Source organism: Coregonus lavaretus (genome assembly GCF_964263955.1).
Source record: "Coregonus lavaretus genome assembly, chromosome: 22".
NCBI lineage: Eukaryota > Metazoa > Chordata > Actinopteri > Salmoniformes > Salmonidae > Coregonus > Coregonus lavaretus.
Genome location: NC_140009.1, coordinates 19,251,637 through 19,266,374, shown reverse-complemented (window position 1 = coordinate 19,266,374; position 14,738 = coordinate 19,251,637). Strand labels below are relative to the sequence as shown.

Below are 14,738 nucleotides of genomic sequence, written 5' to 3'. Positions count from 1 at the left end.
CTATCATTCTTTATGTCATTTATCTTTGTTTCATAGTGTAGTTTTTTCTTATTTTTATTCAGTTTAGTCACATGATTTCTCAATTTGCAGTACGTTTGCCAATCGGTTATGCAGCCAGACTTATTTGCCGTCACATATATTACAGTCATTTTCTTATTGGGTGCATGCTTATTAGTAACTGGGATAAGCAATTTCATAAATGTGTCAAGTGCAATGTCTGTTTGCTCCTCATTACACTCCACAGACCAACAAATATTCTTTACATCAACAACATAGGAATCTCTACAAAACTTATTGTATGACCTCTTATACACTATATTAGGCCCAGCCTTTGGAACTTTGGTTTTCCTAGATATGGCTACTATATTGTGATCACTACATCCAATGGATCTGGATACTGCTTTCAAGCACATTTCTGCAGCATTAGTAAAGACGTGATCAATACATGTTGATGATTTCATTCCTGTGCTGTTCATAACTACCCTGGTAGGTTGACTGATAACCTGAACCAGGTTGCAGGCACTGGTTACAGTTTGAAGCTTTTTCTTGAGTGGGCAGCTGGATGAAAGCCAGTCAATATTGAAATCACCCAGAAAATATACCTCTCTATTGATATTACATACATTATCAAGCATTTCACACATGTTATCCAGATACTGACTGTTAACACTTGGTGGTCTATAGCAGCTTCCCACAAGAATGGGCTTTAGGTGAGGCAGATGAACCTGTAGCCATATTACTTCAACAGTATTTAACATGAGATCCTCTCTAATCTTTACATCAATGTGGTTCTGAATATAAACAGCAATACCTCCACCACTGGCATTTCTGTCTTTTCTGTAAATGTTATAACCTTGTATTGCTACCACTGTATCATAAAAGGTATTGTCTAAGTGAGTTTCAGAGATAGTCAGAATATGAATGTCATCTGTTACTAGCAAGTTATTGATTTCATGAACCTTGTTTCTTAAGCTACATATGTTAATGTGGGCTATTTTGAGCACTTTTCTGGGATGCTTGCTTGTTTTCATTGCTTTACTGGGAAGCTTAGCAGAAGTAGATATTCTCATGTTATTTATGTTAGTGCAGGGTGAGCTGCACACAGTGGACTTCCTACTAGGGCACACCACCTCAGTGCTAACAGCATACCAGGGCAGTTAGAGGGACATACATTAGGTTACTTACATTGTTTCTACAAATGCCCCTGGTATAATGTACATTTGCTAAAGCATCATGATGACTCAGCGACACAATGGTAGGGATTAACTGAGCTGGGATTGGGTCATTGATAAGTAATTGTCTCAACGCAGCCCTATAATGCTGTGAAAGGATACAGAAACCCAAATTATTTGTGTGGATCCCATCCTCCTTATAAAATGTATTTTGTTTCCAAAAGGTATCGAAATTGTCAACAAAAGTTACACCCATTGAGCTGCAATAATCACGTAGTTGTGAAGTGAAAGAATCCTGCTAAAGTGTTCAATGCCATGATTCAGAGAGGGCACAGGGCCAGATATGATGGGTATTTTATTAGTGTCTAGCAGAGAGTCAATCAGTTCTTTGAAATCCAGTTTCAACTGTTCAGAGCTGCCCTTCATAATGTCATTAAAACCCACATGGACTACGATAGAATCGATGTCCTGGCTTAGTACATTCGGGAGCAGCTTAGTAATGTCATTTACTCAAGCTCCAGGATAGGACATTGTTTTTGCACCAGGAACAGTCACATTTCTTACCATGGAGCTGCCCAAAATCATGGCTGGCGAGAAGGACGAGGAAATCCGCCCACTCCCACGCTTCACAGGATGGTGCAGGCCTTCGACAAGTGGAGAAGCCCCGCTCAATCCAGAGCTGGGATGGAAGGTTGATGACGTCGACTTCAAAATCGTAGGGGAAGGAGTAGGAGTCGTAGTAGTAGGCACAGCGGCCGCAGACACAGGCACCCCCAGCGACGAAGGTGCAGGAAGATCAGGCTCCAGGGTGCCAAAACTATTTGTTGTTTGTATCCGCTCCGGGCCTCTAATTGGGAGTGTAGACTGCTTTGCGGGAGGCCACTGTCTTCGGCTTCCACGGCTCGTGACATGCGACCATCGTTGATTGTCATGCTCCTCTTGCTGTGCTCCTTCGACGCCGCTATCAGATGGGGGAGGAGAGGCAGGAGATGGCTCACCTGGCGAACGAACTCTGGGCAACACTGGCCCGTCGGATAACTACTAACAACGAGACCGTGATGCATCCAACATGAACGAACGCCGTCCAGCCACCGGCATAGAAAAGGTAAACATTCCTCTCTGCGTTTTCCCCAGTTTGTTACGTAGGCTGGCTACCTGCGTGATCAAGGAAGCCACCTCAAGCCTATAATCCTCAACAAGAAAACAATTGCCGCATTGGAACTCTGAGTGATCCAGTTTGTCCCGAAACAAAGCGTAATAGATACAGCGCTGGAAGCATTCATTTACTTCTCCAGACAAAGAGGACTCCATTGGAAAACTCATCTGGGACTAACTTCGTTAGCTTGATGGCTAACGTTAGCAGCTTAGCTAGGTTAGCGGCTCTTTCAAGCAGACTTTAACCTGTCAGGTAAGCAGGATTCCGGGACAAGAAATAGCGGCCCTAGCTGTTAAAAGCTAACCACGTCGCAGAATCCATGCAAAAACAAGTTCGGTATTTATGTTTTGATTCACTGATTCACTGTGTCTGACATTTTCTGTGTGTGAGATTTTGTGTGTAATTGTCTGGCTGTTTATGAAAAATGTGTGTGTTTGTCCCAGTGAGTGAGTCTCTGGAAACAGAGTAGTGTTATGTCCTCACAGTCACAAGAACACAGGACTACACGTGTTTTCCCATCCCTCCTCCCTTCCCCTGGGAATAGCTGCAATACTGTCTTATGGTGGAAGTGATGGAGGATAGATGCGATGAATATGTTAGAGGTGTTTCATGTTCTCTTTCATTTCAGATCAAAAAAGCTTTGGGTGAACCAGCACTTTTCTTTCATGAGTGAGAAGGAGCCTTAAGCGCTTTTTAAACTCTTACAGAGAGAGAGAAAGAGAGAGAAAGAGGGAGATGGAATGAGAGAATAGTTATATTGTGGACTTCATTGAAGTTAGAGATTTAAGGAGAGAGGGAGAAAGAGAAAGAGGGAGAGAAAGATCCAGGGAATTAAGAAAGAGAATCGCAACGATGAATAGAAAATAGAGACTGATGGGAAATAGAGTTTTGATGATTTTCTGTATTGCCTGTGTTGGTGTGAAATGTCACTGTGTTGTTTCAATGGACCTGCAGAGAACTAACATAGGCATTTAATAATGATTCTGCAATAGAGAATAACTACTTAGAGTATATATAGATAAAGGAAAGAGGGGGAGTGTAGAGAGGGAGAGACGGAGCAAAGAGAACATTTTAAATTTAAGTCATTTAGCAGATGCTCTTATCCAGAGCGATTTATAGTAGTGAGTGCATACGTTTTCATACTGGTCCCCTGTGAGAATTGAACCCACAACCCTGACGTTGCAAGCACCATGCTCTACCAACTGAGCCACATGAGAAAAGGGGGACTGAAGGGAGTGGGAAGTTAGGAAGAAGAAAAGGGGGCATCTGAGGCAGAGAGGGGAGAACTAGGCAGAGAGGGGAGAACTAGGCAGAGAGGGGAGAACTAGGCAGAGAAAGAGAGAGAGGGACGAATGTAGAGAGAGAAAGAGAGAGGTAAGGAGGCAGAGAGAGAAAAAGAGAGAGAAGGATGTAGAGAGAGAACAGGGAAGGAAGAAGGTAAAGATGGAGAGAGAGGGAAGGAAGGAGGTAGAAAAAGAGAGCGAAAGAGTCAGAGAAGGAGGTAGAGAAGGAGGGAGGTAAAGAGAGAGAGATGGCCTCTGGGGATGTACCATGTGTGGGAGGGAAGGAGGGGTAGGTTGAGGAGCCGTAGGGGAAGCGATGGCTTTGATGAATAAAACATCTCATGAATGAACGGGTGTGAATGCATTAGCTCGAGATACAGAGAGAATGAGGAAGAGAGGAGAAAGGAATAGAACGCATGAGGGAAATAAGAAGCAAAGATAGGGATGAAGGGCAATAGGAAGATAGTTTTAAGGATGTGCAGGCATAGGGATGGAGAGAATGAGGGAGGAAGAGAGGAAAAGGGGAAGTCAGGATGGACTGGGCGTGGGGAGAAGAAAAGAGGGAAGCACCGGTAGAATGGAGAGTCGTTTTTTATAACAAGAGCATAAGTGTCTTGTCATCTTAGGGAAAGCTTTTGTACAGTAATTGCTCCATATCAATGTAAGTCTGTGGAGAATATGAATGTAGAAGCTAAACTCTGCTCCCTATCGGTTTGAGTGAGTGCAGATTTGTACAGTAGAAAATTATAGGAGAGTCAGTGAAGTGAAAACAATCTTCTGTTCTTTGCCAGGGCAACATGGACTCAGTGGTAGACGTAACATAGTAAATGCATAACCGGGACTCTCCAATTAGTATGATATGTGACGTTTCATATGGCATACATTAATTTGTGGATGTCCATCATCCATTTCGTATGATATGTTATGAATTACAATTCGTATGATATGTTACAATTTGCAATTGGTACAATATGTTACCAATTAGCAAAATGTATGATATGTTATGAATTCAAATATGTTGCCGCTAACATTAGCTAGTTAGTTAATGTTAACTAGGCCAGGGGTTAGGGTTAGGGGTTAAGGTTAGGGTTAGGATTTAGTTTAAAGGGTTATGGTTAGGGTTAGGGTTAGGGGAAGGGTTAGCTAACATGCTAAGTAGTTGCAACGTAGCTAAAAAGTAGTAAGTAGTTGCAAAGTTGCTAATTAGCTAAAATGCTAAGTTGTCCATGATGAGATTCAAACACGCAACCTTTGGCTTGCTAGACGTTTGCTCTGTCTGTGTGTGTGTCTGTCTGTATCACTAAATGAATAATTCATGATTATTAATGTCTGTTGATTTATTTTAATATTAATGAGTTGGTGTGTGTGTGTGTGTGTGTGTGTGTGTGTGTGTGTGTGTGTGTGTGTGTGTGTGTGTGTATGTGTGTGTGTGAGCATGCACGTTCCAGAGAGATAAAAAAAATAATGTAATTGGTGGTGGTGGTTTTTGTGTGTTTGTGTATGTGGTGGGGAATAGAAAGGAGGGAGGAGGAGGGGTGAAAGCCGCTTAAAGTCTTGGTGCTTTTAGACACAGAACCCTACCATGTTTTAACATTTTGCACATCATGCCGGGGGGTACAGACAGTCAGTTTGTGTGCGTGTCAGCGTGTGTGTCCATACATGCATGAGGAAAAGACCAAGGCACTCTGCAGTCTCGCCCACCAAGCACAATCGTCTGGTTGGTGGTTGTTTTTTAAACCATGCCAGTGGCTGCATTCACCATAGTAGTGCCTCAACGCTGAACAAATATTGTACCAATGAGACAACATTAGGCCCACCATACAAAGGCCTAGCCTGCAGCTCTAACATGATCTGCATGTCTCCATGGACCTCAGCAGGCCTCTAAACTGGGGTCCTGGAGGAGCAGTGTGTCTGCAGGGTGAAGGCAGTACATCCCCACACTGTGTTTACACCAGCTCATTGTTAGGGAGGCTGGCTGGAGCTCTCTAGCTGGGTATTGTACTAACACTGCTGAGTCTGACTATATGTGTATTTTTGCCTGTAGTGATATAGTTTTATTTGCTGGGGATTCAGCAGAGACTATTGCCCACACATATGGGTTTGCCTGCAGTGACAGTCATATTTTGAGAAATATTGGCAAAGGAATTGTATGAGGAAATGTTGGTTCATCCCATAGAGAATGATAGAGGCCTCTAGTGGCCAAATGGCCGTTATAGCATGGGCAGCACCATTGAGTGCTTCCACCATCCATCCGACATTTAGTCAAAGTAGTCAACTGGGTGGGGATTCCTATGGGTTGTAGCCTCAATGGCGCTGCCCATGCTGTCACAGATGCTAGAATGGCACAGATATAAAGATGAGTCCTCTATCTATCCCTAAGGTTCATCCATACATTTAATACACTACATGACCAAAAGCATGTGGACACCTGCTCGTCGAACATCTCATTACAAAATCATGGTAATTAATATTGAGTTGGTCCCCCCTTTTCTGCTATAACAGCCTCCACTCTTCTGGGGCTTTCCACTAGATGTTGGAACATTGCTGCAGGGACTTGCTTCCATTCAGCCGCAAGAGCATTAGTGAGGTCAGGCACTGATTTTGGGTGATTAGCCTGGCTCGCAGTCGGAGTTCCAATTCATTCCAAAAGTGTTAGATGGGGTTGAGGTCAGGGCTTCCACACCGATCTTGACAAACAATTTCTGTATGGACCTCGCTTTGTGCACAAGGGCATTGTCATGCTGAAACAGGAAAGGGCCTTCCCCAAACCGTTGCCACAAATGTGGAAGCACAGAATTGTATAGAATGTCATTGTATGCTGTAGCATTATGATTTCCCTTCACTGGAACTAAGGGGCCTATCCCAAACCATGAAAAACAGCCCCAGACCATTATTCCTCCTCCACCAAACTTTACAGTTGGCACTATGCATCTGGGCAGGTAGCGTTCTCCTGGCATCCGCCAAACCCAGATTCGTCCGTCGGACTGCCAGATGGTGGAGCGTGATTCATCACTCCAGAGAACGCGTTTCCACTGCTCCAGAGTCCAATGGCGGCGAGCTTTACACCACTCCAGCCGATGCTTGGCATTCCGTATGGTGATCTTAGGATTGTGTGTGGCTGCTCGGCCATGGAAACCCATTTCATGAAGCTCCCGATGAACAGTTCTTGTGCTGACGTTGCTTCCAGAGGCAGTTTGGAACTCGGTAGTGAGTGTTGCAACCGAGGACAGTAGAGTTTTACGTGCTACGTGCTTCAGCACACGGCGGTCCCGTTTTGTGAGCTTGTGTGGCCTACCACTTCGCAGCTGAGCCGTTGTTGCTCCTAGACGTTTCCACTTCACAATAACAGAACTTACAGTTGACCGGGGCAGCTCTAGCAGGGCAGAAATTTGATTAACTGACTAGTTGGAAAGGTGGCATCCTATGACGGTGCCACGGTGAAAGTCACTGAGCTCTTCAGTAAGGCCATTCTACTGCCAATGTTTGTCTATGGAGATTGCATGGCTGTGTGCTCGGGTGTCAGCAACGGGTGTGGCTGAAATAGCTGAATCCACTAATTTAAAGGGGTGTCCACATACCTTTGTATATATAGTGTATCTCAGAGTTTTGTAGTGTTTATTTTTTCATATATTTTGAAAAACATATGGTGCATGCATTTATGTTAATCCCTTTATGTGATTACATTATTCCATTCATGTGAGTTGTCAATATTTATACATATCCTGTACTTTTATTGCTGTATGTTTGCATCTGTTGTAAGCCTACTAGTTATGTATGTATGTATGTGTATAGTAACATGCTGCATCCCCTCTCCTTCCCAGGCGAGCGGTGTGAGTGGGACAGGCGTCAGGGCCGCTGTGTCCCGGGGGTGTGTAGGAATGGGGGGACGTGCAGGGAGCTGTCTGGAGGGGGGTTCCGCTGTGAGTGCCCCGCAGGGGGGTACGAGCGGCCCTACTGCGCAGTCACCGCACGCTCCTTCCCCCCCAAATCCTTTATCATGTTCCGAGGCCTCCGCCAGAGATTCCATCTCTCCATTTCTCTCACGTGAGTACTGACTTTCTCTTTCTTTTTGTCTTTCTTTTCTCTTCTCTTCTCTTTCTCTCTTTCTCTCTCTCTCTTTCTCTCTTTCGTTCTAGACCATTTCTCAATTTCCTGCTCTTTCTTTCATGTGTCATGTCATTTATTTTTATATTTTACCCTCTATCCTGTTCTCTTTGCCCCGGCCCCACCCCTCCACCCTTAGAGGCCCAAATTGGGACCTGGCGTGGCCCCTTGGTGTGTTCTGATTGGTCAGAGGTGGTTGCTAGGGTGAAGTGGTCACAAATGTGATCTCAGGTCTAACTAAATCCCATGACTCAGAGGTCCATCAGCTTTAAGACACATGACGTGATCTGTGCCAGCCTCTCTCAGCAGGCATAGATATTTTATTTATTATATATCACATTGTCCTATATACTCATGTACACTTGCATTAGAGATTTGCGGTGAACCTTACAGTATCTCCTGTACCGTGTGTATGTGTGTGTGTGTGTGATGGCGGGTGGGGTTACTCACAGCACCCTAACATGGTCGTGGGTTGTGTTACAGTTTTGCCACTCTGGAGAACAGTGGCCTCCTCTTCTACAACGGGCGCTTCAATGAGAAACACGACTTCCTGGCTCTGGAGATCCTAGAGGGACAGGTGGTGCTCAAGTACTCCACAGGTATGTGTCTATCTGTATCTGTATGTGTGTGGGTTTGTGTGTGTGCCCCGCCTATACAATGGTAGGGGAAACTCTGGTTTTGAGTGTGACCTCTGACCCGTCTGTCCCCAGGTGAATTGTCCACTCAGGTGAGCCCCTTCCTACCTGGGGGCGTGGCCGATGGCAACTGGCACACTGTCCACATCCACTACTACAACAAGGTGAGTCCCTGTGTGTGTGTGTGTGTGTGTGTGTGTGTGTGTGTAACCCTTCATCTCTGCACATACCATGCATTTGTTCGAATTCTCTCCCCTTCTCCATTTTTCTCAGCCCTCGCGCAGTGTGAGTACAGTATGGCTGTGTGTACATGTTTGTCTTTCACTCTCTGTGAGTGTGGCTGTGAGTTCCCCTGCCCTCTTAGCCCATGTGCAGTGTCAGTGTTTCTTTGTATGTCACACATTCTTCCCTCTCTCTGTACTGTATTTTACTCTCTGTCTTTGTAGCAGCACAAGCAGCAAGAGTACAGCAAGGTGTTTTGGTGTACTGTGTGTGTACTATGTGTGTACTGTGTGTGTACTGTGTGTGTTCTGAGTGTGTTCTGTGTGTGTACTGTGTGTACGTGTGCATGTGTGTCCGTTATATTTGACTGTCCCTGTGTCTGCCCCAGCCCAAGCGCAGTGTGAGTGGGGAGGCCCAGGGTCCATCTGATGAGAAGGTGGCGGTGGTCAGTGTGGACGACTGTGACACGGCCGTGTCGCTTCGCTTCGGAACGCAGCTCGGCAACTACAGCTGTGCTGCTCAGGGCAAGCAGACCAGCTCCAAGAAGTAAGTCTCTCTCTCTCTCTCTCTCTCTCTCTCTCTCTCTCTCTCTCTCTCTCTCTCTCTCTCTCTCTCTGTCTAGCTCTCTCTTTCTCTCTCTCACACACACACACACACACACACAGACAGACACACGTGCACGTCCATTGCAAGTCAGTGTCAGGGTTAAACCCTCAGCATTGCCACTTAAACCTCTTCTCCCTGTCTGGACTTGACAAGTCACTCACATCGCTGCTGCTGTGCTCTGTAAGCGCTGAGGAAAGGACAAGGGCAACATCTAATAGTGTTGTACTGCTCTCTTCCATCCTCCTTCTCTCTCTGTCCCTCTGCCTTCTCTCTCTCGCTCTCTCTCTCTCCCCTTCTCAGATCTCTGGATCTCACCGGTCCCTTGTTTTTGGGCGGAGTGCCCAACATGCCTGATCATTTCCTGTTTCATACCCGGGAGTTTATTGGCTGTATGAAAGACCTCCACATCGACAACAGACCTTTGGACCTGGCGGGATACATCGCTAACAATGGAACCCTACCTGGTCTGTATAGCATACTCACAGATACAAGTGGAGACTCAGATACTTCACAGGGGGTAAAAATCTGAAGCATCCGGTTGGAACTTCCACTCACTCACTCACCACCAATATGGTGATGAGAGAAAGTCCAGTGGCTGGCAGCTGGAGAAGATGGAGCGAGATGAAACTGGGCTGACGTTCTACACATTTGATGAAAAATTCAATCTCAATACAGTTTTCTGTTCCTAAAAGTATACGTTTTGTAGACTTGACGCTTTGCCAAAGTCTTTGGCATACCTGTCTGTGTTTGTGTTGTCAATGGAAACCACTAACCGCTAAGTTGGTTGAGGTTGTTAACACAGATGTGGTGATTTTCTCTGGTTCTGATAGGCTGTAGTGCCAAGCTGCTCTTCTGTAACTCCGACCCGTGTCAGAATGGAGGAACGTGTCGTGTCAGCTGGGAGACCTTCTCATGTGACTGCCCCCTAGGGTTTGGAGGGAAGGACTGCACCCATGGTAAGATAAGCACTGACATACCTGTCCAGTAAACATAGGTTTTTCTCACTCCTATATAAACACATATATTCACACACCTCATACTAACCTCACTGACCACACCTCTTCTCCCTGCCCCCCTACAGTGATGCCCCACCCACATCGTTTCCTGGGAAACAGTGCCCTCTGGTGGGACCTGAAGAATGACGTGACCATCTCCACACCCTGGTACCTGGGGCTGGTGTTTAGGACGCGGGCCAGGGAGGGCACCCTGCTGCAGGCACAGGCCGGACAGTACACCAGCCTGGTCTTCCAGGTCTGTACACACATACATCGACACTCACCTGTGCTGCCTAACCTGCACTAGTTTATCTGTGTCTATATGTCTGTCTGTCTTTGTAAATGGGTCCATTTATGTTGAAGTAATACCAAGCTGCAGGGGGATTCCAAACCATATTTGTGTGGTCATCTACAGGATTACTCTGTGGATTATTCACACGTGTCTCTGTTTGCTTGGCAGCTGGTGAGTGGTCAGCTGGTGTTCTCGGTGACCAAGGGGTCGACGCTGCCGGTGCGTCTACGTCTGGACCAGGTGCAGGTGAGCGACGGGCGCTGGCACGACCTGCAGCTGGAGCTCCGAGACGTCCGCAGCGGGAGGGAGACGCGCTACGTGGCTACCGTCCGCCTAGACTTTGGCCTCTTCCAGGTGAGAGTCCCACATTGTCCCTACACACAGATTTGCGTTTCTTCCCTTAATTGATTAGGCTATGATTGGGGAGGGGTAAACTGATCCTAGATCTGTGCCTAACGGTGACTTTTACCGGGAGAGACACATTAAGGCCGTGACCAGAATGACCAGTGACCCACTACTCAGCAATGCAGACATCTCAATGCAAATCATAACCTCTAAATGGCCCTGTAATCCTGTAGGTTGTTAATCCCAATATCCAATCCTAAAGCTAGTGTAATGAATGCCCACTGCTGGTATTAAAACCTGTAAATATTGACTCCAGCCATGTAGCACCACACACACACACTCCCTTGTTATGCTCTTTTATGATCTCTCCTGTATCCTTCTTGTTTACTTGCTTTCATTGAAATATTTTTGTGTCTCTCACTCTTTCTCTCCCTAAACCTGTCTAACCCTTTCTATCTATTCTGTTCTTTCACTTATTCACGCTTTCCCCCCTCTTTCTCTAACTCCATCTATTTGAATGCACTGAAGTCGTTCTGAATAAGAGCATCTGATAACTGACTAAAATTTTAATTTTTTTAGTGTTAGTGTAATCAATTTTTTTTTCTCTCTCTCTCTTTCTTCCCTCTCTCTCTCAGGGCACAGTGATAGTGGGGAATGAGATCCATGGGCTGAAAGTGAAACACCTCCATGTGGGCGGAGTCCTGGGCTCGGGCGAGGTACAAAATGGGATACGGGGCTGCATCCAGGTAAGGGTCCGATCACCATGGCAACTGTATCTTAACCAATGCCCATAATTATTTCTGGGACTCTTATAGACTTTGTGTGTTAGCATGTATGCTATGTATGGTATATTGGTCTATGTTCTTTTGAGACTGTATTTGACACCTATTTCATCTATGTTCTTAGGGGGTTCGTTTAGGGGTACGACCAGATGCCACGCCCCTGCCCCGCCCCTCCAGGGCTGTCAAAGTGGAGACGGGCTGTAGCGTTGGCAACCCCTGTGTCTCCTCCCCCTGTCCGCCCCACAGCCGCTGTAGTGACGATTGGGAACGCCACACCTGTCTGTGCGAACCAGGTAAGATACTGCAAGAGAGAGAATAGGTATTTGTGTGCGAGCAAATGCGTGTGTGTATGTGTATGTGTGTATGTGCAGGCATTTAGCATTTGCAAAAAGACCTACGTTTGGCAAAAAATACAAAACTATCAGGTGAGGCGACTAAAAAGAGAAAGAAAGTTTGAGAAAAGGTGTGATGGAGAAAGATTGAAAAAGAACGAGAGAGGAAGCGGTGAGCGCCGCGGGGGGGAGGAGAGGAAATACAGAGGCTGACATCCCTTTAGCACCATCTAAAACAAACACCTCTCCCTATTAGCATAGTGTAGCAGCGCTTCATTACCACAGTGTTGGCTTTCATCAGCACAACGAGCATTACAGTACATATGGAGCTGGCCAATGAGCGTCAGGAGGAGACCAATCAAAATTCCATAACGCCACACAGAAGTGCTCTAAATAATTCCCTCTCATCTTTGGCTGTAAGTACGCCAGTGCTGAATTAGCTTAATGGCTCTCTCATGCACGAGAGAGTTACAGCGCTGTTCACACACTATATACAGTGCATTCGGAAAGTATTCAGACACCTTGACGTTTTCCACATTTTGTTACGTTACAGCCTTATTCTAAAATGGATTAAATTGTTTTTTCCCCTCATCAATCTACACCCAATACCCCATAATGAGAAAGCAAAAACAGGTTTTAGAAATGTTTGCAAAAATAAAAAATATAAACGGAAACATCACATTTACTTAAGTATTCAGACCCTTTACTCAGTACTTTGTTGAAGCACCTTTGGCAGCGATTACAGCCTCGAGTCTTCTTGGGTATGACGCTATAAGCTTGGCACACCTGTATTTGTGTAGTTTCTCCCATTCTTCTCTGCAGATGGAGCAGGTTTTCACCAACGATCACTCTGTACTTTGCTCCGTTCATCTTTCCCTCGATCCTGACTAGTCTCCCAGTCCCTGCTGCTGAAAAGCATCCCAACTGCATGATGCTGCCACCACCATGCTTCACCGTAGGGATGGTGCCAGGTTTCTTCCCGACGTGACACTTGGCATTCAGGCCAAAGAGTTCCATCTTGGCTTCATCAGACCAGAGAATCTTGTTTCTCATGGTTTGAGGTGCCTTTTGGCAAACTCCAAGCGGGCCTTTATGTGTCTTTTACTGAGGAGTGGCTTCCGTCTGGCCTGATTGGTGGAGTGCTGCAGAGATGGTTGTCCTTCTAGAAGGTTCTCCCATCTCCACAGATAATTTCTGGAGCTCTCTGAGTGACCATTGGGTTCTTGGTCACCTCCCTGACCAAGGGCCTTTTCCCCCGATTGCTCAGTTTGGCTGGGTGGCCAGCTCTAGTAAGAGTATTGGTGGTTCCAAACTCCATTTAAGAATGATGGAGGCCACTGTGTTCTTGGGGACCTTCAATGCTGCAGAAATTTGTTGGTAGCCTTCCCCAGATCTGTGCCTCGACACAATCCTGTCTCAGAGCTCTACGGACAATTCCTTTGACCTCATGAATTGATTTTTGCGCTGACATGCACTGTCAACTGTGGGACCTTTATATAGACAGGTGTGTGCCTTTTTAAAATCATGTCCAATCAATTGAATTTACCACAGGTGGACTCCAATCAAGTTGTAGAAACATCTCAAGGATGATAAATGAAAACAGGATGCACCTGAACTCAATTTCGAGTCTCATAGCAAAGGGTCTGAATACTTATGTAAATAAGGTATTTCTGTTTTTACATTTACATTTTAGTCATTTAGCAGACGCTCTTATCCAGAGCGACTTACAGTTAGTCACATTATTATTATACTTTTATTTTATAAAAAAAAAAAAAATTCATACCCCCTGTGGGAATCGAACCCACAACCCTGGCGTTGCAAACGCCATGCTCTATCAACTGAGCTACATCCCTGCCGGCCATTCCCTCCCCTACCCTGGACGACGCTGGGCCAATTGCGCGCCGCCCCATGGGTCTCCCGGTCGCGGCCGGCTACGACAGAGCCTGGATTCGAACCAGGATCTCTAGTGGCACAGCTAGCACTGCGATGCAGTGCCTTAGACCACTGTGCCATTTAATTTTAAATTTAAATTATTTAATTTTATTATTTTTTAGCAAAACAATCTAAAAATCTGTTTTTGCTTCGTCATTATGGGGTATTGTGTGTAGATTGATGAGGAAAATGTTTTATTTAATCAATTTTAGAATAAGGCTGTAACGTAATAAAATGTGGAAAAGTCAAGGGGTCTGTATACTCCGAATGCACTGTACTAAACATGCACACATACATACATACATACATACATACATACATACATACATACATACATACATACATACATACATACATACATACATACACACTAACACATAGGGCATGACAGGGCACTGACATGAGGACATCTGCTGTCAGTTTGGAGCTGTGTTAGTTTGTGTTCGCCTGTTTGCTTTTTAGTATGCACAGGATAATTAAGTGCAATGAAAATGAAATTGGGTTACTTCTGGTAGATTGCAGTTGAATCGACCCAGAGCAGCTGAGATGGCTAAGGGAAAAAGCTACACCACTCCACTATCAGAGAACATACACTACATTACCAAAAGTATGTGGACACCTTCTCGTCGAACATCTCATTCCAAAATCATGGGCATTAATATGCAGTTGCTTCCCCCCTTTGCTGCTGTAACAGCCTCCACTCTTCTGGGAAGGCTTTCCACTAGATGTTGGAACATTGCTGCGGGGACTTGCTTCCATTCAGCCACAAGAGCATTAGTGAGGTTGGGCACTGATGTTGGGCAATTAAGGCTGGCTCACAGTCGGCGTTCCAATTCATCCCAAAAGTGATCGATGGAGTTGAGGTCAGGGCTCTGTGCAGGC

General features: G+C 45.5%; 1 protein-coding gene across 1 annotated transcript in view; it reads left to right on the top strand.

Annotated features, from left to right (window-relative positions):
• LOC311149406 (cadherin EGF LAG seven-pass G-type receptor 3-like) overlaps window positions 1-14,738 on the top strand; it is a gene marked incomplete at its 3' end in the record, with an annotated part of 44,527 nt that overhangs the window by 12,129 nt on the left and 17,660 nt on the right. Inside the window, exons 4-13 of the mRNA XM_084186590.1 lie at window positions 7,433-7,655; window positions 8,199-8,314; window positions 8,426-8,514; window positions 8,961-9,118; window positions 9,479-9,642; window positions 10,009-10,134; window positions 10,260-10,429; window positions 10,634-10,819; window positions 11,446-11,556; window positions 11,717-11,885. Coding sequence (XP_084042716.1) covers window positions 7,433-7,655; window positions 8,199-8,314; window positions 8,426-8,514; window positions 8,961-9,118; window positions 9,479-9,642; window positions 10,009-10,134; window positions 10,260-10,429; window positions 10,634-10,819; window positions 11,446-11,556; window positions 11,717-11,885 — 1,512 coding nt within the window. The remainder of the gene's footprint in view (window positions 1-7,432; window positions 7,656-8,198; window positions 8,315-8,425; window positions 8,515-8,960; window positions 9,119-9,478; window positions 9,643-10,008; window positions 10,135-10,259; window positions 10,430-10,633; window positions 10,820-11,445; window positions 11,557-11,716; window positions 11,886-14,738) is intronic.